This window comes from Myxocyprinus asiaticus, chromosome 28 (genome assembly GCF_019703515.2).
Source record: "Myxocyprinus asiaticus isolate MX2 ecotype Aquarium Trade chromosome 28, UBuf_Myxa_2, whole genome shotgun sequence".
NCBI lineage: Eukaryota > Metazoa > Chordata > Actinopteri > Cypriniformes > Catostomidae > Myxocyprinus > Myxocyprinus asiaticus.
The window spans coordinates 672076-697869 of NC_059371.1; the positions used below are offsets into that span (position 1 = coordinate 672076).

At 40.5% G+C, this 25794-nt stretch overlaps 1 protein-coding gene across 4 annotated transcripts in view; it reads left to right on the plus strand.

Annotated features, from left to right (window-relative positions):
• mtg2 (mitochondrial ribosome-associated GTPase 2) overlaps positions 1-25794 on the plus strand; it is a 67991-nt gene that overhangs the window by 30966 nt on the left and 11231 nt on the right. For all 4 annotated transcript variants that reach the window (XM_051660451.1, XM_051660453.1, XM_051660454.1 and 1 more), the window contains 2 exons: positions 341-456; positions 560-778. In XM_051660451.1, coding sequence (XP_051516411.1) covers positions 341-456; positions 560-778 — 335 coding nt within the window. The remainder of the gene's footprint in view (positions 1-340; positions 457-559; positions 779-25794) is intronic.

The following is a 25794-nucleotide window of genomic DNA, read 5'->3' on the forward strand; positions in this document are numbered from 1 at the left end:
ATTATATTGTTACGTATTGTTTTGTTTTCCTTCCTGAGATGGAAATAAATGCATTTTAACAGGAAAAGAAGTATATATGGTGTCAAATTTCAGCACCTTTAAAATCTGTGATTTATCATGATTAACTGCAAAAATATGCGTTTAATAGCGATTAAAAAAATTTTTAATTGACTGACAGTACTAATTGTGATATATCAGATTTCTGTATGGGTTTTGGCTGAAAACTATGTAAACGTCAAATGGAACTGAGATGACACTCTTTCTCCTCATTTCTAATGTCCAGCACACACCACTGCCCTAACTGCATTTACAAACTAATTCACGTCATTCTTGTTTGCAGTGGACCAGAAGGTAAAATCACTGTCTTCATTGTCAGCAGTGTATTATGGGAAAAAAGGAGAGGGAGGAAGCAGCAAAAACTGCTATGGACGCAATGGCAGTCCCACCTACATCTCTGTGAGTTTCAAACAGTTCAGATCGTCGTCTTGTATGTGAACATGGCTAAATGTGCCATTAAGATTCTCATAAAGTCACGTGTATCTAATGCATTTTAACGCAGGTTCCTATAGGGACAATAGTGAAGGAGGAGGGGGGAATAGTGGCAGACCTCTCGCAGCACGGCCTATTGTATACTGCTGCATATGGAGGAGCAGGAGGCAAGGGGAACCGCTTCTTCTTGTCCAATGAAAACAGAGCTCCGATGACGGCCACACCAGGAGAGAAGGGACAGGAACGAGTCGTTCAGCTGGAGCTGCAAACTGTGGCCCACGCAGGACTGGTCAGAACAAATGCCTTTTTATTATTAAATTGTTGTTAAAACAAGCTATGATTTTCAAATAGTAAACAGTAACTAAATCAAATGCATGAGCTGGCAAATGCTGAAAGCCCTGGTACTCTTATACGTGCCACATCCAGCCTCCAGCCTTTATTTTGTAGCCTACGACATGCCTAATAATATGTGTACTTATTATAAATATTCCCTAAAAGTTGCATGAAAATATATGGTGGAAGAATTACACAAATCCTGTTCTAGTGTAAAAATACAAATACCCTGATGAAATGATTTCCATTTACAGTTATCAGTACTAAAGTTGTTTATCTCATGGATGTAATGTATTCCTCTAATGAGCTGCATTTAGCTATTATAGTACCATAACTAACTTCATTGGGCAAATCCTCCATATACTCGAGCTCTGAGGATCATAGTACTGCCATTTTTTGGCTTATTCAAGTCAGAGAGCTGCTAACTTGAAACCTGTGCTTTGGAAATGTAGTTGAGTAAAAGTTTCCAAAAATAAAAAGTCTCTGATAAAGAGCAGGTACTGGAAAGGTACTAAAGTACTGAAAATGCATTTTGCAATTGTCCTCCATTATTAAAAATTAGGCAGTGTGCTTCTAATTTCATGTGTATTGCAATATCATTTTAACTGACAACATGAAAGTATTTATTGCAAGAGCTCATCAGTCAGATGAGCATATTAAATCTTTTATCTTAAGTGATGACAGTGAGAAAAGAAAAGTGAACGTTGTAGGTCAAATTGACTTACACAAGCAGACTTTAAAAAGATATTGGACTTTGTCACAATGGAACATACCAATAAACAGCCCATTGTAGGCTTTTCAGCTAAATTTAAATGGTAAAACAATTATGGAATACAAACTATTGGTAAAATATTTGACTAAAATGTGAAAGGTAACTTGCAAAATTAAAAACACTGAGTGCGTTTACATCAGTGGTTCTCAAAGTGTGGGGTGCGGAGGTATTGCAAGGGGGGTGCGGAAGGCTGAACCATCCTCAAATCTCGTTCACTTTCACACATTCAACAAAAATAGTGAAAATACACATAAGAACCTATGTGCGCAATTTCTTTTCCTCTGCCTTTTCTCCTGCCTTGTTTAAACTTGTGCCTGGCACCGCAGCGCATCCTGCATGTGCAGCTCTTGACAGCCCAAAGCATTGATGTCAGGTGTGCTCATGTAAACAAGGTCACTCTTGTAGTGATGGGAAGATCAGATCATTTTACTGACTTGAATCTTTGAGTCTCGTTCAGCAGAATTAACTAATCTTTATTCGTCATTTTGTTCATTTCGTTCATTTGAGAAGAATTCAATTAAAATGTTACATTTTCAATAGCCAAATCCCCCCCAACACGTCTACTTATGCAAAATTTGATTATAGTCCCAATAAGGAAAAATGTATAATGCAGCCAAGGACAAATTATGAGAAACAGAAATGATTAGTTCACCTCTGGAATCTTCTTGTCTGAGTCGTTCGTTCTTTTGTCACGTGACCGCCGTATGTGCATAGCTTATACAGCAGTCACGTGACAAAAGAACGAATGACTCGGACCAGAAGACTCGAGAAGTGAACTAATAATTTATGTTTCCTGTGTGAGCAATGCATAGCGTATACAGGTGTCACGTGACAAAAGAACGAAAGACTCGGACAAGAATTCTCGAGAGGTGAACTAATAATTTCTCTTTCAGAACTCAAAAGAACTAATGACTCAGACCAAAAAGCTGTGTCGTTTCGAAGGCCGCGTGCTAGGTAGGACGCGTCCTTTGAAGGCTATAGTGTACTGAGCGTCATCCTTTAAACAAGCCTCGTTTAAACGAGACAGTCCTCGTAGGACAAACGGAAATGGAACGGAACATGGTTGCTATGACAGCACGCCACTCTTTAACAAGCGGGAGCGTTTTGAGTGAGAAGGGAACAAAGTCCCTTTAGAAGGAAATGTATGAGGTACATTTTAGGAGAGTTAAAATGATGTGAAAAGAAAATAGATTTTACAGGTGCACTTTTAGTCTAATACTTTATTTTAATTATATATTAATATAATTACACATATTATATACTCTGCACCCATCTACTGAGGTACTTCAACTTGGGAATTAACCTTACTTGCATTTGAACATCATATTTACGGGTAAATTGGCGTAATTTTTTTTTTTTTAGACATTTCTGTTGAAGCAAAGAATTGTGGGTTGTGAGTGCCCACGAAGGATACACCTCTTGCATCCTCCGTATTCCCATGAAAGAAGGTCGCATTCGAAGGCTGCATTCGAAGTGTCCTACTCGCTTTTCTGAAACGAGCCTTGATGACATATGCAGCAGACAAATACGACCTCCGGAGGACGCAGCCTTCCACATGAGACAGGCAAAGAGTTGAAAGGTGAACTATTCATTTCTGTTTCCTGTATAGCTCCTATGCGGTTTTCACCTAACAAACGAACGGAGGTTGCGCAATGCGCATGCACGTCCAATACAAAACGAACGAATCGCTCTCTGAGACTACTCGTTCTTCTGAGTCACATAGAAAGTTTACAGCGTAGATGCCGCTGACACAAGATACTTGTTAATTTTCAGCGCTGGCTAGGTTGCGACAATCACAGTCATTTATTATTACTGGATGAGGATTTAAAAAAAAAAAAAACGTTAGAGAGACTGCTGAAGCTTATCTCCATTCATAGGTATAAATCTTGTAATTATCAGTTTTTATTAAAAAATAAGTATTTGAGAGTAAAATTGTCTCCAATGATATATAACATTTTCTGATAGTTAAAATGCAGATGAATGGAGGATTTGGTTTTCTGAGAGGCCAAGCATGGAGTGAAGTGAAACTTTTCATAAATGTTTTATTGTAATTTTTAAATAAAACCTTTTTTGCCAAATGAAGATGAAAGAATATTTATGTTAATCTTTTAAAAGCATTTTTTTTTTTTTTTCAGTAAAAACAATTATTTTTGGATTAGATTATTTGGGGGTGGGGGGGGCAAAAGTTGTTCTTGCTTCAAAGCGGGGCGTGGCCCGAACAAAATTAGAAACACTGGTTTACATGCACGTTCTTACACGATTATGCTTAATAAGCCGACAACGTGTGTGGTCATGTAAACACAATAAACCGCATTCCTTTATCGTTGTAAAGTCCATAAATGGCTTATGAATAACCTGGTCAACATGGGTAGATTTTTGCCCATTACACCTATTTCTTGTGCCATGTAAACACCTTAACCAGCTTTCTTACCGGCTTATCCAATGGCACATGTTGCACGCAGATGTTGCGCTAGATTTTTTTTTATCCATCACTGACAGACTGAGTTTTAAAATTTCCATCGTGGTCTATATTTTCTGTCATAGTTGTTTTCATCTAATTAACACCAAGGCTTCATTCAGGGGCATAGCATCCATTATAATGGCATATACAGTATAAAATGTATAATAGATGTGGATGATCTACCTGTCAATCAACCGCTGTGCAAAAAAAACACGATTTTTAAACATGCAGCTTAAAAGGAAATAACCGTCTGGTCGGAAAATTTGAAAAAGCGCTTACACTCAGGCACAAGACTTTATAAAACTTCAGTCTGTTTGATATCAACTTGATATCAACAAGACAGAGATGAGATGCAAGCACATCAGATTATCTACAACAGGTTATAACAGAGAATTCTAAAGTCTAAATGTCATGTTTGTACAAAGATTAAATGCAAGTAATAATTGGTAGAAATGGTGATACATTTTTTTTCTTTTTGTTCTTGTATTGTGACCATTTTTGGTCCTGAAAAAAAGCATTCAGCTGGGATTTCAAAATTGGCTATAAGTGTCCAGGATTTGGCTTTCTTCATATTGACTTAATTGCACAGTTAGGACTCATACATTCGGTGTATTTTAAACTGCGCACCAGTTTTTATGTTACGTGTCCTTACATGATTATTCTGCCTTTCAAAATAAAAAAAAAACCTCTCTCGCCCGCCTGCTTGCTTTCTGCACGCACTGTATGTGCTTAGGCAAAAGATATCACCAGAGCTCTGCCACCCTCATCCAGAAACATCAGTAACATAAGTTTCCCAACTTTGTGAATTATTAAATAGAACATCTGTTTAATCAGACTCATGCTTGCCAAAAAGTTGAATTTGAATTTACATTTATTAAATACAATGTATTGAGTGTACAATTTTCGGTTAACACAACCCCTTGTTGCATGCATGCCTCTTCACGGTTTGACGTCAAAAACAGAGAATAATGTGATTATTAAAAGTGTAATGTAAATGCAGTTTTCTTATGTTGTCAGAATAAATGACTTGAATAAACAGATTTTTGTTAGTAACCCACGTATTGCTGTGCACGTAAACGCGCTCGTTGTTTTGGTTCCCCTCTGCCGTTTTGCTCGCCCCTCAGACCTGGCTTGCTTTTACTCGCGTTGCACGCAAACAAATGTCCAAGTTTGGGAATATATCCACTTAGGTGGTGGTGCGGGAAGATAGATTTACAAGGCACTATTTATGTTTGTCCGCTTCTGTTCCAGCTGAGCGGGCTTTTAAAGTGCATGAATTAACCACCTCAGGTCCCGTCTTTCTCTGGACCGCGTTCACGTGTAAAAAAAAAAAAAAAAAAACAATTGCATGGTACGAGCAAGTAGGAAATTGCTATTGTAGGCATAGTATGCAATTGTTCCACATTATTTTTTTACCCTACCAGTTACATATATGTTGATTCGTTTGGCTGATGCTTTTATCCAAAGTGACTTACAATATGAGGAAGGATACAACATAAGCAATTCATCTTAAGAAGACTGTAGTATGAAATGTGCTGCATTACAAAGTTTCAGCTGTATCAGAAAAGTACTATCCAACAAAGAGATTAGAGTACAACAAGATTTTAGTTGTTTTTTTTTTTTTTTTCCAAATGTTTGGTCAAGTGCGCACGAAACAATTGTGTCTTTAGCTGTTTTTTTTTTTTTTTAAGACAGAGAGGGAGTCTGCTTCTCTGTTGGAGTTTGGAAGGTCATTCCCATCGGGGTACAGTGAAGCTGAAAGTCCGGGAAAGTGATTTGGTGCCTCTTTGTGTTGTTAAGATGAGGCACCTCTCATTTGCAGACCGCAGACTTCTAGTGGGAACATAGTTCTGCAGGAATGATTGTAGGTAAGCTTGAGCAGACCCAGTGACTGTTCTGTTTGCCAGAATCAGAGCACTGAACTTAATAAATGCAGCAACCAGCAGCCAGTGTAGAGAGACAAGGTGGGGTATAACATACACTCTCTTGGGTTCATTGAAGACCAGATGTGCTGCTGCATTCTGGATCATTTGCAGAGGCCCAATTGTGAATGCAGGAAGGCACGATATGACAAGTGACTGAACAAGGAGGTGTGTGGCATGTTCAAAAAGGAAGGGTCTTCCTGATGTTGTAGTGTGCAAATCTACATGATAGGGCTGTTTTTCAGAAGCGGTCGGTGAAATTTAGTTGGGTGTTGATGGTTACCCCTAGATTTCTGACTGTGTTGGATGGTGTTATTGTAGATGAACCCAGCTGAATGGTGATTTTGTGCTCAACAGTTGGGTTGGCTGGAAAGACAAGGAGCTCAATCTTCGCTGGGTTTAGCTGAAGGTGGTGTTCCTTCATCCAGGCCAAGATGTCTGCCAGACAGGCAGAGATTTGAGCCATCACCGTGGGGTCACTGGGCTGGAAAGACAAGTAGAGCTGTGTGTCATCGGCATAGCAGTGGTAAGAGAACCCAGGTGCTTGAATGAAGGGTCACAAAGATGTTGTGTATATAGAGATGAGAAGTGGTCCAACCATTGAGCCCTGACGTACCCCAGTAAAGTAGCTGATGTGACTTGGACACCTCACCTCCCCAGGTTATCTTGATAGACCTACTTGAGAGATAGGACTTGAACCAGCCAAGCACAGTTTCTGTGATGCCCAGAGTAGAGAGGGTGGACAGGAGGATCTGATGGTTGATCGTGTCAAAGGCTGATTGGTCCAGCAAAATTAGGACAGATGATCTGAAGCCAGCTCTCCCCTGTCTCAGGGATTTAGTGACAGCAGGGCAGTCTCTGTGGAATGGTTACTTTTTAAGCCTGACTGATTGTCATGTAGCAGCTTGTTCTGTGAAAGGCAGAGATCTGATTGAAAACTACCCTTTCGGGTGTTTTCGCACAAATGAGAGAAGAGAGACTGGTCTGTAATTTTGTACTTGTGTGGGGTTTAGTGCAAGTTTTTTATCAGTGGAGTTGATCAAGCCTGCTTAAATGTGGTCGGAAATGTGCCTGCAAGTAGATATGCGTGTGAGTGTAGGTAGGTTATAGGTTGGGTAACTTTGTACATTTATTCATTTGGCAGACGCTTTTATCCAAAGCGACTTACAAAAGAGGAAAACATAAGCAAATCATCTTAGGAGACAGTGGTATGAAAAGTGCTGTATTACAAAGTATCACTAGCATCATAATAGTATTCAAAACAGAATAAAGTGCAACAGAATGTTTTTTTTTTTTATTTTATTTTTTTTTATGAGTGTTTAAGTGTTCATGGAAAAGATGTGTTTTTAGTCATTTTTTGAAGACAGAGAGTGAGTCAGCTTCACGGATGGAGTTGGGAAGGACGTTCCACCAACGTGGTACGATGAAGCTGAAAGTCCGGGAAAGTGTTTTTTGCCTCTTTGTGTTGGTACAACAAGGCGGCATTCCTTAGCCGACCGCAGGCTTCTAGTGGGCACGTAGCTCTGTATAAATGATTTTAGGTATGCTGAAGCAGACCCAGTGACTGTTCTGTGTGCCAGCATCAGAGCCTTGAATTTGATACGTGCATCAACCGGCAGACAGTGGAGAGAGACAAGGAGTGGTGTAACGTGCTCTCTTTGGTTCATTAAAGACCAGACGTGCTGCTGCATTCTGGATCATTTGGAGGGGTCTAATTGCACATGCAGGGAGGCCTGCAATGAGAGCGTTACAGTAATCCAGTCTAGTTATGACAAGTGACTGGACAAGCAATTGTGTGGCATGTTCAGAGAGGAAGGGTCTTATCTTCCTGATATTGTAGAGTGGAAATCTACATGATCTTGCGGTCTTTGAGATGTGGTCTGTGAAATTTAGTCTGTTGTCGATGGTTACCCCTAGATTTCTGACCGATTTGGAAGGCGTTACTGTAGTTGCACCCAGCTGCACAGTGATGTTGTGTTCAACAGCAGGGTTGGCTGGAAAGACAAGGAGTTCAGTCTTGGCTGGGTTGAGTTGCAGGTGGTGCTCCTTCATCCAGGCCGAGATGTCCGCCAGGCAGGCAGAAATTCGAGCAGTCATTGTGGTGTCGTTGGGCTTGAAAGACAAGTAGAGTTGCATGTCATCAGCGTAGCAGTGGTAAGAGAAACCATGTGCCTGAATGATGGGTCCCAGTGTTGTTGTGTATATAGAGAAGAGAAGTGGCCCAAGCACTGATCCCTGAGGTACCCCAGTAAGTAGCTGATGTGGCTTGGATACCTCACCTCTCCAGGCTACCTTGAAGGACCTACCTGAGAGATAGGAATTAAACCAGTCAAGCACAGTTCCTGTGATGCCCAGTGAGGAGAGGGTAGATAGTAAGATCTGATGGTTGACTGTGTCAAAGGCTGCAGAAAGGTCCAGCAGAATCAGGACTGATGATCTGGATTCAGCTTTCGCCCGTCTCAGCGACTCAGTGACAGACAGCAGGGCAGTCTCGGTGGAGTGTCCACTTTTAAAGCCTGACTGATTGTCATCCAGCAGCTTGTTCTGTGAGAGATAGGCAGAGATTTGATTGAAAACTCCCCTTTCAAGTGTTTTTGCCATGAATGGGATGAGAGAGACTGGTCTGTAGTGTTCTATTTGTGTGGGATTAAGTGCAGGTTTATTTTACTCAGTGAATTCTGTTTAGGACAGGCTATATCAGTAGGTTCGCTCTTGTTCCTGCACTGCAAATTCATTCAATTGTTTTCAGTAAATATTCCTGTATTGGCTAATGTTGAATTCTGTTAGTCTTAAATCCGTGATTGGCGATCGGCCAATCGTGCCTAGATTTAGGGCCGATCTTTTTTGCAGCACGCAGGGAATCACACATACACTGCTACTCTAATGAATGAGTGCTTTCTCAGCCCTTGATGCATGAAAGTATGGCCTCTGGAGGGTTGTTGGCAATTCTAAGCAGTCACGAATTTAAACTTTCATACATGCTGCAATTCAGATGAATATGCTGGTTTGTTTTTAAAAATGTGTAAGAATTACATGTGTATGAATATTAAGCTGCCCATTTTCTAGAGTCGTTACGGTAGTAATTCTGACTCACTGAAGAGGATAAAGAGGCTGCTAACAGGTATAAAAACGAATTAAACAACAAATAAACATGCAAATACATGATACATGACGTGAGTCGTGACAATCAGATGTTGTGTTGAGCTATAAAGACTGTTTGCGCAATCATGACCGCTTTTAGCTTCACAGCCTTCAACACGAGTGCTCTCTGTGTCAATCAAACATGCGTGCTCTGCACGTGCTCTCAATATCTCATCAGTCACTCATCTCAGTGCTATTCTGTGAGGATCCCAGTTTAAATCAGATTAATATTAGTCACAATACCACTAATCACAGATGTAACTGTTTAACCTTCAATAACGGCACCGCGTCTTTACGCATTTGCTTAATTCATGATTTGTGTTACAACAAGATGCCAAAGACAGTAAACAAGTCATAGATAGTAATGATTTCTCACTGGAGCAGTTTTAGAGCTTGTAATAGATATATTTTTCTTATTTTGGAATGTATCTCTGTGGTGTGTGATGCTCTCATGGTTTTTACTGATTGCCAGTATGTCACAATGACCTTTTGATATTGACAGCAGAACTATTAATAACTGTTTTCAATACAAATAAATGTTAGCAGTTTTACCCCAGGATGGTAGGTAGTGCAAAGCACCTTTCAGCTGGTCTGCCCAGAGATCTTCTATACCGAGTCAAGCCATTTTATTTGTATAGTGCTTTTCACAACACATTGTTTCAAAGCACCTTTACAGAAAATCATGCTTTAACAGAAAATTAAGCTGTAATATCTATAAAGTCTTAGAGTCATTGTGCATTTTTATAAAAGTTGTGTCTAAAAATAAATAAATAATAATTGTATTTAAAACCCCTGTGAGCAAGCCGAAGGTGACTGTGGCAAGGAACACAAAACTCCATAAGATGTAGGTTAATGGAGAAAAATAACCTTGGGAGAAACCAGACTCACTGTGGGGGCCAGTTCCCCTCTGACTAAAAAGCATGAATATAATGCCAAAATTGGTCATTTATGTGTAGTGCAAGTGATCGTTTAAAATGAGTAAACCAAGTAAGTGTTAAGGGCCAGTGTTTAAACAACAAGATTTTGTACAAACTGTAAGATTAATGACTAAAGTCTTTGAGGTCCATCCTGGATTAACTGCAGAAGTTCATATAGATGCATTGTCCTTTGTTATTTGGCTGATGAAGGCTTTTGTCGGCAATTAACTGATAGTCTATGTATTCCATTTTAGGAGTGTAGTCCATCATTAGACCAAAGTGATGCAGGCATGGATCCCGAGATATGAATCCCGAGGTTGAGACAGGGAAACAAATAGGGTAATATTAGTGTAGATGCCATTCAATTTATTGCAGAGTTATAAAATATGAGAAGTGTTTCTGGTTCCAGCAGACCTACTGTAACTAATGTAGCATAACTATGAGTTGATGGATAAATTAGATTTATGCCTGGCCAAATAACCGAGATAACAACCTCTGCAATTTTACCATAGGAGAGAGCATAATGATCAACTAGCATGTTACGACATGAAGGCACAGTTTGCAGATTCCATACAAATGAATGGGGAGAGCCGTAAACTGACACCTACCTGTCGCAAAATTGTCCATGTGTTCACTTATAAAACAGCAATTATTTTGTAGTAAACTACATCGTTCACTTAAAAAGGATTGTTTAGTGTAAAACATGTTGAAGATTAGCAGACAGGCAATCAGTTCATTAAGTGATGAGCTGTTTCCTCACAAAAGCAGTTTTTCAGCACACTCAAGCATGTCCTCCATAGACATCTATTAAAAAAAATGGCCTATTGTCTTCTCGCCTGTGTTCCGCCCATAGAATGTCTATGGAACCGCCACGTTATGCTGTTTTAGGCTAAGCTTGTAGGCTCCCCTATTAGAAGGTCTGCCATTTGCCTATCACGGATGAGAAGTACTTGACAAGTTTGCAAATCGATAAGCAAACAAGCTTTTTAGCGAGCAGATTGAGAAAAGAAAACCGATTTCTCTACAAGCTGCAGCAGATGAAGAGTTTGTTGTTGATTTGCTCAACGAGAAAGAAAACATTTAAGACACTTTCACAAACTATTTCAGTTCACCTGCTTGACGAGTTGACTGGCAATATTATCATGTGTACACCGTCTGAGGGGTGATGAGAGAATCAAGTGTAAATTTATTTTAACTGTTAAAACATGTTATTAATTATTATCATAATCATGTTATCAGATCAACAATACTGATTACATGCTGCCGCCATGTATACTTTTGTTAAAGGTGCTATATGTAATATTTTTACTGAACTAAATCATAAAATTACCATAATATGTCATTAGAGAATTAGGAAAAATGCTAAGTTGAAATACTGGCTTCTCCGATAATGCTACAGCCAGTATATTCTACTTTGAAGTTTCCATTCCAGGCTGGAATTTCTGTTTATGTTTTGGCCTGTGTGATCCTGCCCGCTGCCCATCCACCAATAGTATTTCGACACTGCCGGGTTGCCAGATTTGAACAAGTTTGCAGGCAAACAACACTGTGTGCTGCAGCCATGGAAGCCAGCAAACGAACTGGATCAGAGATAACAGATGTGTAAACTGGTTGTATCTTATTGCCATATATACTGTATATCTACTTGAGTTATATATTTGCATGTATACACCATGTTTTTGGTATTCAGAGGCACCGTCTGTGTGACTGTAAGGCACTGACACCACAATAGTATTAAGATTATTAATATTTGGCAAAGAAAAACATGAGATCTGTAACTCAGATGTCTCTGTGGTAGAGTCCAAGTCAAGTCTCAAGTCTTTGGTCACAAGTCCAAGTCAAGTCTTAGTTCTTTCTCAGCAATAGTTCTTTATCTGTAACTGGTTAGTTTATTGAAACCCTGTATATGGCTAATTCAGTTTTGAAATGTAAAAAATTATTACTTCTAGAGACTGCCTTGTTAATTTTTTATTCAAACTTAAATGTTTTACTTTAATCATGTTTTTTTTTTTTTTTATACAGTAAACAATCAATAAATTATTTCAAATTTGCATAGTATTTCATAGCTACCTTTGATCTAGTGAATTCAGTGAACCTGCAGACAGAGAACAATGACTTCATTGTAGCCTTTTAACGTTTAACATTTAAAACAAGATGTAAACCATCATAGGGATAACTTCTGTGAAAACCCCATATGCACGACAGCTGCAATAGAGGTCTGCACAAGCCATAAAATGAAACCCGAACCCTTCACGGCCTGAACGATACCGTCAGATTTTAAGCCCGAACCAGAAATCGCTTACTATCTAATTTCTTCTCTTAGCAAGTGTTGCAATAGGCTGTATTTTATGCAAGCATATATGCAACATTCGTAACAGTACTGAAACAGTAAACATACACAATTTTAACAAGGCATGGCAGCCCCTTAATATACTAGAGCAGAAGGGAAAAAAGTATTGCCTTACCGTTTATTTGCTGAAAATTCACTTGGTGCAGAACAATCTGGAATAAAATGAAACACTGCAACAGTCCCCGCTATACAGCCTGAACTTGTTCAGAACGTTGAATCTTTGTGACAACTGCGCTAAAAACAATCTAGACGCAGCGCAAAGAATGAAACAGAGCGCAGGTGTCTCGACATGCGTTTTTGAAGATTTGAAGTTCTTTTTAACTTGACATGGTGTTTAAAATGTGCCGGTCCTGCGTGAGACGCGGTGCAAATGTCAAAGACATTCGTCCAGCATGTGTTTACATAGGAAAATAAGGGGGAAACCGAACAGACATGCGCAAAAACACATTCGGTGTGAACAGCCCCTAACTCGTCTGTTCGCGTGTGTCTGTGAGTGAGAGAGCGCGTGCCTGAAACAAGTTCGGTAAGCCTGTTTATTTTTTCACTCATAAAACCCGTCGGATTCTCGGGTCCCATTGGGCCCAGGTCGGGTTGCAGACCTCTAAGCTGCATACACTTTATAAGTAGGGATGGGACGATATGGTTATCACAGTTCGGTTCGATATAGGACATGAGGTTCAGTATTCAATATAATCTTGATTTGCTATAATAACACTTAATTGACAAAGTTTTTATTTTTATGTTTGAGCAAAATATAAACATAATTTCTCATCAAAATAATGTTCTTAAATACACAATATAAATGCTCAAAATTTAAATAAGAGGTTTTCATATACCTTTATAAGAAATGATCAAACAAATAAGCCTTACAATAGAGGGATATATACAGGTTTATCAGATGCAGAACAAGCAATAGTGTGTAATTTGTTATATGTTTGTCAGAATCAGCTTTATTGCCAAGTATGCTTACACATACAAGGAATTTGTCTTGGTGACAGGAGCTTTCAGTGCACAACAATACAAAACAGCAACAAGACATAGATGATAATAAAAAATAATAAACAATTGAATAGAAAATAAAGTGTGTGTGTATATATATATATATATATATATATATATATATGTATACAGGTGCATCTCAATAAATTAGAATGTCGTGGAAAAGTTCATTTATTTCAGTAATTCAACTCAAACTGTGAAACTCGTGTATTAAATAAATTCAGTGCACACAGACTAAAGTAGTTTAAGTCTTTGGTTCTTTTAATTGTGATGATTTTGGCTCACATTTAACAAAAACCCACCAATTCACTATCTCAAAAAATTGGAATACATCATAAGACCAATAAAAAAAACATTTTTAGTGAATTGTTGGCCTTCTGGAAAGTATGTTCATTTACTGTATATGTACTCAATACTTGGTAGGGGCTCCTTTTGCTTTAATTACTGCCTCAATTCGGCGTGGCATGGAGGTGATCAGTTTGTGGCACTGCTGAGGTGGTATGGAAGCCCAGGTTTCTTTGACAGTGGCCTTCAGCTCATCTGCATTTTTTGGTCTCTTGTTTCTCATTTTCCTCTTGACAATACCCCATAGATTCTCTATGGGGTTCAGGTCTGGTGAGTTTGCTGGCCAGTCAAGCACACCAACACCATGGTCATTTAACCAGCTTTTGGTGCTTTTGGCAGTGTGGGCATGTGCCAAATCCTGCTGGAAAATGAAATCAGCATCTTTAAAAAGCTGGTCAGCAGAAGGAAGCATGAAGTGCTCCAAAATTTCTTGGTAAACGGGTGCAGTGACTTTGGTTTTCAAAAAACACAATGACCCAACACCAGCAGATGACATTGCACCCCAAATCATCACAGACTGTGGAAACTTAACACTGGACTTCAAGCAACTTGTGCTATGAGCTTCTGCACCCTTCCTCCAGACTCTAGGACCTTGGTTTCCAAATGAAATACAAAACTTGCTGTCATCTGAAAAGAGGACTTTGGAACACTGGGCAACAGTCCAGTTCTTCTTCTCCTTAGCCCAGGTAAGACGCCTCTGACATTGTCTGTGGTTCAGGAGTGGCTTAACAAGAGGAATACGACAACTGTAGCCAAATTCCTTGACATGTCTGTGTGTGGTGGCTCTTGATGCCTTGACCCCAGCCTCAGTCCATTCCTTGTGAAGTTCACCCAAATTCTTGAATCGATTTTGCTTGACAATCATAAGGCTGCGGTTCTCTTGGTTGGTTGTGCATCTTTTTCTTTCCACACTTTTTCCTTCCACTCAACTTTCTGTTAACATGCTTGGATACAGCACTCTGTGAACAGCAGCTTCTTTGGCAATGAATGTTTGTGGCTTACCCTCCTTGTGAAGGGTGTCAGTGATTGTCTTCTGGACAACTGTCAGATCAGCAGTCTTCCCCATGATTGTGTAGCCTAGTGAACCAAACTGAGAGACCATTTTGAAGGCTCAGGAAACCTTTGCAGGTGTTTTGAGTTGATTAGCTGATAGGCATGTCACCATATTCTAATTTTTTGAGATAGTGAATTGGTGGGTTTTTGTAAAATGTGAGCCAAAATCATCACAATTAAAAGAACCAAAGACTTAAACTACTTCAGTCTGTGTGCACTGAATTTATTTAATACATGAGTTTCACAATTTGAGTTGAATTACTGAAATAAATGAACTTTTCCACGACATTATAATTTATTGAGATGCACCTGTGTATGTATGTATATATATAGAATACACAAGACTAATATATTATATATATATATATATATATATATATATATATGTATACATACACACGTACGTAGTGCAAATCTAAATACAAATCTGTTATATACAGTGCAAGGGAATGTAATGGCAGAAGAGGTTGTATGTGTTGGATGTATATAAAAAGACTAGACTGTGAATTGCACATAATTATTGCTCAATGGGGCAGTTTTAACTGTTCATGAGATGGATAGCCTGAGGGAAAAAACTGTTCCTGTGCCTGACGGTTCTGGTGCTCAGAGCTCTGAAGCGTCGGCCAGAAGCAACAGTTCAAAAAGTTAGTGGGCATTGTGAGTGGGGTCCAGAGTGATTTTTCTAGCCTTTTTCCTCACTCTGGAAGTATATAGTTTTTGAAGGGAGGGCAGGGGGCAACCAGTAATCCTCTCAGCAGTCCAAACTGTCCTTTGCAGTCTTCTGATATCCAATTTCGTAGCTGAACCAAACCAGTTACTGAAGTGTAGAGGACAGACTCAATGACTGCTGAGTAGAACTGTATCAGTAGCACCTGTGGCAGGTTGAACTTCCTCAACTGGCGAAGGAAGTACAACCTCTACGGGGCTTTTTTCACAATGGAGTCAATGTGGGTCTCCCACTTCAGGTCCTGTGAGATGGTAGTGCCCAGGAACCTGAATGACTCCACTGCTGCCACAGTGCTGTTTAGAATGGTGAGGGGGGTCAGTGTTGGGGTGTTCCTCCTAAAGTCCACAATCATCTCCACTGTTTTGAGCATGTCCAGGTTGTTTTGACTGCACCAGACAGCCAGCTGTTTAACCTTCCTTCTGTATGCAGGCTCATTGTCATCTCGGATGAGGCCGATGACAGTGGTGTCTTCTACAAACTTCAGGAGCTTGACAGAGGGGTCCTTGGGGATGCAGTCATTGGTGTAGAGGGAGGGGCACCAGTGCTGATTGTACAGGTGCTGGAAGTGAATTTCCCCTGTCTCACAATCTGCTGCCTGTCCGTCAGAAAGCTGGTAATCCACTGACAGATAGACGTGTGAACAGAGAGCTGGTGTAGTTTAGTTTGGAGTGTAGCTGGGATGATGGTATTGAAAGCCGAACTGAAGTCCACAAAAAGGATCCTTGCATATCTCCCTGGTCTGTCCAGATGTTGCAGGATATGATGCAATCCCATGTTGAAAACTTGTTTTTCATCTTCTCAGTGTACCTGATTGTACAAGACTGTACCTCATCTCAGCAAAGGAAGATTATAGAGAATAGGGTTAGTGTGGCAAAGGACAGTGGCCTTTTTAACAGCCGCCCCAGATTTATATAAGTAAATATGTAGAGTTACAAAAGGCCCTGAAGCCATGTTATTTTCACAGTGTTATCACAATAATTGGGAATGGCAGGTAATTGTATAATATGTTTCCAAAAATGGTCCGCCAGGATTTGGCTGTGGTGCAATCTGCGTCGGTTAATCATCTCAGATTCAGAATATATTACAAGGGGGAGGGATGCGTCTGGCCATGCTTCTCAGGAACTAGAGTTCATGACTTCTCCACATAGAGTCCTAAATGCCTCTATGTGGAGAAGTCATGAACTCTAGTTCCTGAGAAGCATGAAAACTCTGTCTGTAAGAACTCTGTGGTCTTTGATATTAGACCTCATCTTCTTGTGGAGCTTCCCATCTAGTAGTATGGGCGTATGCAGTATCAGAAGTGGAAATCTATGTAGCTCTAGGTGCAGCCACTGGAGCTGGTCAGGGCTGAGGAATGGGATGGTTGTCCTCATACTGTGATTGTTCCCTATTGTCACTGAAACGTGGGGTTGGCACAGGCCTGTAGGTATTCTCATCCAACCAAGTAGGTTGTTGATGATGTGTTGCAGGAATAGGGTGGTCAGGGCTGTATGATGTCGATGGGATAGGAGGCAGAGAAGACGGAGCTCTATTGTGTTGCTGTACCAGCTTAACTTGAAGCTGCTGCATTTATTTCTTCAGCTGTGAAAGCTCCTGAGTATAATAGACATTAGTCTGCTGGGCTGTGTCCCTTTCATGTTGCATCATTTGTATAGTGTGCAAGAGCTTCTCTTGTACTTGGTAAAGATTCTTATTCTCCACCTTGAGAATAGCTGACTCAGAATCCCACTGCTCAGAGTCCAACCACTGAAGTGGACTGTCAGGCTCCTCACATCCTAGACGTGACAAGGGAAGCCCATCTGCAAACTCTTCTTGCTCTGTGCCTTGAGCCAGTGTATAAGATGACTGAGTGGGTGGCAATATGGGTTGTGCAAAGAGATTAGGGAGAGTAGAGCCAGAAAGGTCATAATCTTCATATCGTGCAGGGAGCGTTGTCTTCCTCCTGACTTGCACAGTTGGTTCCTCTGCTGAATATGACAACATCTATCCACTGTAGTAAGCCAAGGTTCTGGCTCGAAGGACCATGTAGAATTGGATGTCTACTGGTAGCTATCCACTATTGTGTTGTTGCCAGATGATAACTCTGCCCAATACAGGGTATCTCGTTAGAGATAATTCAGAAGACAGTCTTCAAAGTCTGGGAATAACCCATTTATTATTGTTGCCACACACAATGTGCAGTGAGTGATTCGATGAGCCTTATGTAGCTTGATGAGTAGTATTTGTGGTTTCTATAACACAGAGAAATTGAACAACATACATGTAAGCATACATAATAATTAAGCATATTGCTATGAAACAATACAGCATAATATCAAATAATTAAAGCAATAAAGTTATACATGAACACTGTTACTGGTTAATGAAGGCAAAACATGAATTACTGTGTGTAGGCTTCCTTATAAACAGCGCACACATATATCTGAAATCTGACACCTCTTTAGGGATGAGCACCGCTCTGTCTGAGCCGTGCGCGCATACACACAGTGAGTTGTTTACCACTTTGTGCCCATAAGAATATATGGAAAATACCATGTTGTGTAGTTAACGAAGATTATATAACATATAAATAATAATATTATCAGTAACAACAAATTGAAATGTCAACCGAAGGATGAACATACAAAATATAGATTCACAGGCTAATCATGAGCGCGTACAGATAAATAGTACAACAAACAAGGATTATACACTTACTTTGTGCATTCACGCACAACTCCTCAACAAATAAGGCAAAGAATTATAAAGTTAATTCAAACTTAGTGTCCATCTCTTTATCCCGTTCAGCGCAACTGTCCCCTTTGTGAGGGCAGAGGAGATTGTGGCGGAACTGGGAAAAATCTCAACAAAAAAACAAACGAGCCTTTGTTGTTGCCACCCCCGAATAGCAATGGGAACGTAATTAACAGATGTGAGGTAATGACATAGAAGATGGAGTCGTAGGAGGAGGAGGAAGTAAGAGGGAGATAGAGAGCAAAGGGAGTACCTGAGTGGAGAAAGATGCAGCCTCATCAGCTGGGCGCACGCTGTGTTTAGTGCTGGAGCGATCGCGGGAATGTTCCGAGGAGCTGTGCTCCAAGCTTCGGATTCCAGCGCAGAGCGTGTGTGGACTTGAGCTGAAGTGTGTTTCAGCCCGGGTATCTTCCTTTCCCCTGGAAATCTTTACCTACGATTCCCTGTTCACGCATTCATTCATGCACCTCTTCCGTTGTTGTGTGAGTATACTAATTTTCCTTTTTATATATTCATTTCTATTATATAGTGAACAATATTTAAATTAATATTGTTTGTATTTTCCCTTTATTGGTTTTTTTAATGGTTATTTGATGAGAACTGGACTCTTGAATCTGCCGATTTGAATGCGGGATTAGAGCGGGTCCTCGGCCTTATCACAACATTTAATATTATTTTTTGTTGTTGTTTTTGTGTTTTCTTTTTTTTCCCTTTCCCCAATTGATTGAATCAAGGTGTAAAAAGGTTAATGTAATGTGTTGTTTTGGTTGATTTTGTGAAAATATAATTGGAAACTGAACTAAAAACCTCTTTTTCTAGTGCATTTATTTTATGTTGGTGTAGAGAACTTAAAAAAAAAAAAAAAAAGCTCTCTTAGAGCTTATCTGGGTTTTTTATTTTGACAGGCACCCAAACGATTTAATTTAGGTAAATTTATTTAATTATTGATTTAAATTGTTTTTCCTGGGAGCTGCCACCGTTACAGAAGTGGCACCCAAACAGGGACTTGAAAAAAAAAATGTGAACTTTAAAAAAAAAAAAAAAAAAAAAAAAAAAAATACCGAATGGAATCAATTGAATGACTTGAAAACTTTGGATTTACTTGAATTCTGAACTGCATTTCAAATTGTGATTGTCTGCTAAGGTGTTTTATTGAAAGAGAAAATGTGTGAACGGGGTGAACTCTATTTGTTGTGGTAATTTAGTTAATTTCTAACAATCCAAAGAAAAAAAAAAGGGTGTGACTAATTACTAATTTAATTGAGTACTTATTGGGTCAAATTCTGTGAGGATTGTAATTGTTGTGCTGGGAAAAAGTTGTAAACTTCAAAAACTTTGTAGTTTGTTATTTTCCTTTTGATATTTTCCTTATTCCCCTAATTGCCCAAAAACTTGACACATATATGTTGAACTTCACTTTCTGATTTTATTTGTACAACAATTTACATTGCCCATTTACTTTTACACACACTAAAAACATGGCCGCTTCCACTCCCCCTCAATCAACTTTTGTGGAAATTGATCCCCCAGACATATCAACCCCAGTCTGGCCACCTGTGCCCCAAACCCAGCAGCAACCAAGACTACTTCCTCCACCTTGTGTTCCCACCATTCACTCCACACCCACTCCATTCAGCAGCACCCCTCCAAGGGCCCAGGTGGGTTTTGCATCCCCACCACCAGGTGGCAGATCTCCTTTCCAACTGGATCACATGCAACTGTGTACTTCCTCCGAAGTTTCACCACCATCTTCAGGAGCACAGCATGACCTGCCTGGCTTCCTCCCAACTCCTGGAAAGGAAATTTATCAATTTACTGCACATGTACAAGGGAACTGGGATTATCTGTTTAACTGTCTGAAACAGCAGGATAGAACTGAGAAAGAACTAACCCAAGAATTTACAAAGACCATTTCTCTTCACGATGCCAAGCTTGAGACATTGACCCCTCTGAAGACTATGAAGATGAGTTGGCTGAGCAAGTCCAAATTAGGACATAGGGAGAAAAGGAATCAATTAGGTATTTTGCCTTCACGTACAGAGCCCTATGCAAGCGATAGAAGCCCACCTTAATGGAGAGCAAGCTGGTAAAGATGATTCTTAAAAACATCAAGCTTTAACTTGCCAGCCAACTTCGCAGTCGAGTAAACACTGTGGATGAGCTAGTGAAACTGGGTCATCAGCTGGAAAAGGATCATGCGGAACAGTTGCACTACGAAGGACGCATAATAACTCAACACATACCACAAAAACCCACCTCTAACTGACTTGCTGAAAAACCTCCGGTCCAGTGTTGGAGATGTAAAGGACAACATCCGCCTGGAAATTGTCCACACTATTCCACCCTTCATTCCACACATTCTTCCAGTCAGCATCTTTCTGCCGGAAGTAAGCGTTCCTTCCAACCTCAGAAGTCAGGAGATCCGCCTTCTAACAATGCCATGTCTGTCACAATTCCCTCAAAATCTTTCACCAGGTTCGAACAGTTCACTTCCATTGCTTCTAACGAGTTTGTTTCCATACCTCAACAGTTAGTTGTTCCCATTAGTATTGGAGCCTGGAAAGGCCGTAGTAGATACGGGAGCAAGTTATACTCCCCTCCACGAGAGCCTGTGGAAGGAGCTCGCTCCACATGACAACCTCCATCCTTGGTCCTTTGGTCCACTCTATTCATCTAATGGCGAGGCCAAAGTACCTTTAGGATGGACAAATATACAGATAACACTTCACAACAAAGGCTTCACCATACATGCTGCCATTCTCACCTCCAAAGCCCTGGCTTATTTCGTAGTCCTAGGCTTGGACCTCATCTTTTCCAGTGGACTACAGATAAATGTAGCTGACAGGAAATATTCAAGTCAACCCTCGACGAAGAGTATCCTTTTCAACTGGGCCAGGCCAGCGTTCCAGATGGAAAACCCCAGCATCTGAAAAGGAGACCACACACCAAAAGTTCAAACCAGACACTTTCTCTACTCAGTTCCATTCCTCTATCACATTTCCCATGGGTATCGCAACCAATAGATAGCATGGATGACAAAACCTTAATAGAGGCCGCGGTAAACAAAGCACATTTACCACTTGAAGGAAAACATCAGTTACTTCACCTTCTAGAATACAACCCACAAGTCTGTACACTCCAGCTTGGAAGGACAACTGTTCTTCAGCACTGCCCCTACACCACTCATCCAGTACCCATTAAACAACATCCATATCGGTTAACACCTGAAAAACAAGCTGTTGTGAGAGATCATTTTAAGGAAATGAGTAGAGTTAAAGATTCTGTGTAGACTACCGTAAGGTTAATGCCATCACGAGAGAGATGCGTATCCTCTACCGACCATCACAGAGATCCTGGAATCCCTCTCCAGAGCAGTCATCTTTTCCACCATTGACTTGAACAGTGGTTACTGTCAGGTAACTATGGATCCAGAGAGTAAGCCTAAGACCGCCTTCATCACTTCCTCAGGGCTGTATCAGTTTAATGTCATGCCTTTTGGGTTGAAAAACGCTCCCGCAATGTTTCAGAGATTGCTAGAGACTGTCCTGGGAGAGTTTCGGGGACAGATATGCTTCGTATATGATGATATTGTCAATATATATATATATATATATATATATATATATATATATATATATATATATATATATACTCCCCATCCTTGACCCAACATTTTCATGTTCTCCAAATTGTCCTCTCCTGTTGACAAACAGCAGGTTTGACCATAAATCTGAAAAAGAGCAAATTCTGTCTTCAGGAACTGACATTTCTTGGACATGTTGTAAACCTTAAAGGCATTTCCGCAGACCCCAGCAAAGTGGAAGCCATACGTTCTTACCCTGTACCCAGAAATCTCAAAGAAGTTCAGTGCTTCCTCGGATTGGCGGGATGGTACCACAGATTTGTACCCAGCTTCTCCCAAATAGCTGAGCCCATCAGTGCCTTTAAGAAAAAGGGACGGGCATTTCAGTGGTCAACTCAGTGTCAGCATTTCTCCTGCTATGCTGGATCATCCCGATCTACAACTGCCATTTGTGGAGTATACTGACACCAGTGACACCGGACTGGGTGCAGTCTTGACAGAGCGGAGAGACCAAGGTTTCGAGACCAAGAGGTTATCGCCTACGCAAGTAGAACACTAAGCAAAGCAGAAATCAATTACTCCGCGACTGAAAAAGAATGTCTTGCGGTAGTTTGGGCACTGGAAAGGTGCCAACATTACTTTGAACCTAAACTATTCACCATTGTTACTGACCATTCAGCATTGCAGTGGGTGATGTGTTCTACAAAGACTACCAATCGTCTTATCCGATGGGCACTCCGCCTACAAAAATGTGATTTTGTGGTTGAGTACTGCAAAGGAAAGCTCAATGTGGCACTGGACGCTCTTTCTTAGATGCACTCCAGACCTGGATGTAACCTGTACTCCACCCAAAATGAGGATCCAGAACTTTCAGTTTCAGATGCTGTCATCTGGGAGGAACAGCACAAAGATCCTGAGATCACAAAGATATTTCAGACATTAGCAGAAGATAGTAATTCATTGAAAGATCAATATAAGGTAATCGAGGGCAAACTACAGTCGTGTGAAAAAGTGTTTGCCGCCTTCCTGATTTCTTATTTTTTTGCATGTTTGTCACACTTAAATGTTTCAGATCATCAAACAAGTTTAAATATTAGTCAAAGATAACACAAGTAAACACAAAATGCAGTTTTTAAATGAAGGTTGTTATTATTAAGGGAAAACAAAATCCAAACCTACATGGCCCTGTGTGAAAAAGCGATTGCCCCCTTGTTGCAGCAGGGGCGTGGTCAAGCATCTCTCCGGAGAGAGAAAGCGGTAAGGGCGCTTACACCTGAGCTAAATTATGTCTAACACCTGTCTCTAATTTCAGTGAGCACGGGGAGAGCGGCATAAATAGAGCGACACAACACTCAGTCGAGAGGGAGGCTGGATATGACAGAGCAAGGATTTGCTAATAGTGAGAGTGTATTTGTGGAAACAGTGTGTGTTAGTATTTAGACAGTGTACAAAGGTAAACTGTAAAGTGGTGTCGAGGAAGAGGGGAAATAAAGCATCACCTGAAGAAGGAAAACTGCTTCTCGCGTCATCTTTTACACCCCTAAACCTAATAACTGGTTGGGCCACCCTTAGCAGCAACAACTGCAATCAAGCGTTTGCGATAACTTGCAATGAGTCTTTTACAGCGCTGTGGAGGAATTTTGGCCCACTCATCTTTGCAGAATTGTTGTAATACAGCCACATTGGAGGGTTTTCAAGCATGAACTGCCTTTTTAAGGTCATGCCACAGCATCTCAATAGGATTCAGGTCAGGACTTTGGCTAAGCTACTCCAAAGTCTTCATTTTGTTTTTCTTCAGCCATTCAGAGGTGGACTTGCTGGTGTGTTTTGGATCATTGTCCTGCTGCAGAACCCAAGTTCGCTTCAGCTTGAGGTCACGAACAGATGGCTGGACATTCTCCTTCAGGATTTTTTGGTAGACAGCAGAATTCATGGTTCCATTTATCACAGCAAGTCTTCCAGGCCCTGAAGCAGCAAAACAGCCCCAGACCATCACACTACCACCACCATATTTTACTGTTGGTATGATGTTCTTTTTCTGAAATGTGGTGTTACTTTTACGCCAGATGTAATGGGACACACACCTTCCAAAAAGTCTTTTGTCTCGTCAGTCCACAGAGTATTTTCCCAAAAGTCTTGGGGATCATCAAGATGTTTTCTGGCAAAAATGAGACGAGCCTTAATGTTCTTTTTGCTCAGCAGTGGTTTTCGTCTTGGAACTCTGCCATGCAGGCCATTTTTGCCCAGTCTCTTTCTTATGGTGGAGTCATGAACACTGACCTTAACTGAGGCAAGTGAGGCCTGCAGTTCTTTGGATGTTGTTGTGGGGTCTTTTGTGACCTCTTGGATGAGTCGTCGCTGCGCCCTTGGGGTAATTTTGGTCAGCCGGCCACTCCTGGGAAGGTTCACCACTGTTCCATGTTTTCGCCATTTGTGGATAATGGCTCTCACTGTGGTTCTCTGGAGTCCCAAAGCTTTAGAAATGGCTTTATAACCTTTTCCAGACTGATAGATCTCAATTACTTTGTTTCTCATTTGTTCCTGAATTTCTTTGGATCTCGGCATGATGTCTAGCTTTTGAAGATCTTTTGGTCTACTTCACTTTGTCAGGCAGGTCCTATTTAAGTGATTTCTTGATTGAGAACAGGTGTGGCAGTAATCAGGCCTGGGTGTGGCTAGAGAAATTGAACTCAGGTGTGATAAACCACAGTTAAGTTATGTTTTAACAGGTGGGGCAAACACTTTTTCACACAGGGCCATGTAGGTTTGGATTTTGTTTCCCCTTAATAATAACAACCTTCATTTAAAAACTGCATTTTGTGTTTACTTGTGTTATCTTTGACTAATATTTAAACTTGTTTGATGATCTGAAACATTTAAGTGTGACAAACATGCAAAAAAAATAAGAAATCAGGAAGGGGGCAAACACTTTTTCACACCACTGTATATCACATGACTCACCTGCCCAGTGGCCAAGTCCATTACCGAGTATACATTCCTAGTAACCTTGTCCCAACGATCCTGCAACACTACCATTCACATCTCTTAAGTGGTCATGTAGGAATCTACAAGACTTACAAGAGGTTTCACAATGTTGTCTTATGGCCTGGAATGTGGATGGATGTGAAACATCATGTTAAGAGGTGTGTGAAATGCCAGACACTTAAAAGTGAGAACCAAAAACCTGCTCTAACAATTCACCACTTCACATCCAAACAAAATGCTAGTAGACATTATGGGCCCTCTGCCCTGCAGCACTCAACGACATGAATATCTTGTAGTTTTTGTGGATTATTTTTCGCAATGGGTTGAAATGTTCCTCATGCGGAAGGGGCCAATGCCCAGACCATCGCATCACTTCTCCTGAAAGAGATTCTAACCCGGTGGGGCGTTCCTGATTTCATCTTGTCAGATTGAGTTACTAAGTTTTTTTCAGCTGTGTTCCAAGAGATATGTGCAAAATGGGGTGTCACTAAGAAAATGACTACCACATATCATCCACAAACTAACATGACGGAATGAGTAAACCGTACCTTAAAGCAAATGATCTCGGCATACGTAGGTGACAACCACAAAAAAATGGGACCAATATCTACCTGAACTGAGGTTTACGATCAATTCAGCAGTACAGGAGTCCATCGGAATGTCCGCAGCCGAGCTCCACCTGGGAAGGAAGTTACAAATACCCATGGACAAGTTATTGCAGGGCCTCTCTCCCACCGTTCCCTCCTATGACATAGTCAAACATCTACCTCAATTGCAATCAAGAGCAAAAGAGTGCTGCAGAAAAGCCCAGATAAGACAACTTAGGAGTTATAACAAAAAAAGAAGAGAGAGTACATTCAAAGAAAAAGACAGTGTGAGAGAGAAATTTTCCCCAGTCCAGTGCATTTCACCACTTCAGTGCCAAACTAGCGAACAAATGGAAAGGACCTTACTGAGTGATAATGCAGTTGGGCCCACTGAACT